We start from the raw sequence: 2120 nt of genomic DNA, 5'->3' as shown, positions 1-2120 counted from the left end.
TTGTGGGACGCTGGAGGACTCGGAGGAGCAGCAGCAGCAGCAGTAAGAGCAGGAGGAGGAGGAGGAGGTGGAGGAGGAACGCAGGCTGTGCACAGATGGAGCGCTTTATTTTGCAGGCCCGAGTCAGAGTCAGAGGCGAGGCGGAGCAGCTCCGGGACGCTGTCAGTGCGCTGAAGGCGCAGGTTTAGCGGTTAAAGGCTGCGGATCGGAAGCATGGGCTCTCAGACGCTGCAGATCCTCAGGCAGGGGGTCTGGGCTTCCGTCACGGGCGGATGGTACTACGACCCCCATCAGAACACCTTCGTCAACGCGTTACACCTCTACATCTGGCTCTTCCTATTGTGTTTCCCTTTCACTCTCTACATGGTGAGTGTGTGTGTGTATGAGTGTGTGTGTGTGTGTGTGTGTGTGTGTGTTATTAGAATTATGGTGTATAGACTCAGCCCTGAAGCCTGCTGTGTGTGTGTCTGTGTCCAGCTCTAACATCTCCATCCTCCTTTCCTTTATTTATTTATTTATTTATTTATTTCTGACTCGTGTCACTTTCGCTGTCTTTCAGTCCTGATGTTGTTGTTTGCACCAGGTTTTAGTTTTCAGTGTAAATGTTATTGCGGTTAATGAACCGAGAGACGCAGACGAGGCACACTGAAGACGGAGGAGTGCGGGTTCCTTAACGAGCTGGTGTTCACGAGTCTGTCATCATCATCCTCATCTTCATCATCGTTACTGTCATCCTCCTCCTCATCATCGTGGTCGTGGTCGCAGTGTGTGTGATGGTGTGCAGTTTGTTGTGACAGAGCAGCAGCTCTGATTATTTAAAGGGATTCGTCTGAACCATCAGTCGCTTCAGTCCCAACTTTCCCTCGCTCCTTTACACCTCTGTATGAAGCCTTATAAAACATTAATAACACTCACATTCACTGTATCAGCACGCTGGCACACCTCTGCTGGAGTGTGTGTGTGTGTGTGTGAGAGAGAGAGAGAGAGAGCGTCACACCTCTACTGTCTGCGTACATCAAGAGGAGTAAACACACAAAGCTGACAGTGAGGTGTATTCACTATTCATGTGTGTGTACTGGAGTGTGTGTACCGGAGTGAGTGTATTCACTATTAATGTGTGTGTATCGGAGTGTGAGTGTGTGTGTATTCACTATTAATGTGTGTGTATCGGAGTGTGAGTGTGTGTACCGGAGTGTGTGTGTGTGTATTCACTATTAATGTGTGTGTATCGGAGTGTGAGTGTGTGTACCGGAGTGTGTGTGTGTGTGTGTATTCACTATTAATGGGTGTGTATCGGAGTGTGAGTGTGTGTACCGGAGTGTGTGTATCATGGTGTATGTGTGTATATATCAGAGTGTGTGTGTGTGTGTATATCACAGTGTGTATATATCGGAGTGTGTGTGTGTATCGGAGTGTGTGTGTGTATCGGAGTGTGTGTGTGTGCCGGAGTGTGTGTATGTTGGAGTGTGTGTGTGTGCCGGAGTGTGTGTGTGTGTATCGGAGTGTGTGTGTGCCGGAGTGTGTGTGTGTGTGTGTATGTTGGAGTGTGTGTATGTTGGAGTGTGTGTGTGTGTATGTTGGAGTGTATGTTGGAGTGTGTGTGTGTGTGTGTATCGGAGTGTGTGTGTATCGGAGTGTGTGTGTGCCGGAGTGTGTGTGTGCCGGAGTGTGTGTGTGCCGGAGTGTGTGTGTGTGTGATCCGGAGTGTGTGTATGTCGGCGTGTGTGTGTGTATCGGAGTGTGTGTATGTCGGAGTGTGTGTGTGTGTGTTGCAGTAGCGGTATAAACACTGGTGTGATCCGGGAGTGTGTGTATGTCGGAGTGTGTGTATGTCGGAGTGTGTGTGTGTCGGAGTGTGTGTGTGTATCGGAGTGTGTGTATCGGAGTGTGTGTATGTCGGAGTGTGTGTGAGTGTGTGTGTGTGTGTTGCAGTAGCTGTATAAACACTGGTGTGATCCGGGAGTGTGTGTGTGCCGGAGTGTGTGTGTGCCGGAGTGTGTGTGCCGGAGTGTGTGTGTGTATCGGAGTGTGTGTGTCGGAGTGTGTGTGTATCGGAGTGTGTGTGTCGGAGTGTGTGTGTATCGGAGTGTGTGTGTATCGGAGTGTGTGTATGTCGGAGT

At 49.9% G+C, this 2120-nt stretch overlaps 1 protein-coding gene across 3 annotated transcripts in view; it reads left to right on the top strand.

The window, feature by feature from the left end:
• Positions 1 to 2120, top strand: part of pcnx1 (pecanex 1) — a 28933-nt gene continuing 26813 nt past the window's right edge. For 2 of the 3 annotated variants that reach the window (XM_034302768.2, XM_034302767.2), the window contains exon 1: positions 2 to 366. In XM_034302768.2, coding sequence (XP_034158659.2) covers positions 214 to 366 — 153 coding nt within the window. In that variant the 5' untranslated portion in view covers positions 2 to 213. Of the gene's footprint in view, positions 367 to 2120 lie in introns of all 3 variants that reach the window. The other variant, XM_034302769.2, reaches the window with a different exon arrangement.

Source organism: Pangasianodon hypophthalmus, chromosome 3 (assembly GCF_027358585.1).
Source record: "Pangasianodon hypophthalmus isolate fPanHyp1 chromosome 3, fPanHyp1.pri, whole genome shotgun sequence".
Classification (NCBI taxonomy): domain Eukaryota; kingdom Metazoa; phylum Chordata; class Actinopteri; order Siluriformes; family Pangasiidae; genus Pangasianodon; species Pangasianodon hypophthalmus.
Note: the sequence above shows the minus strand (reverse complement) of the source record. Positions and strands in the feature narration are given on the sequence as shown.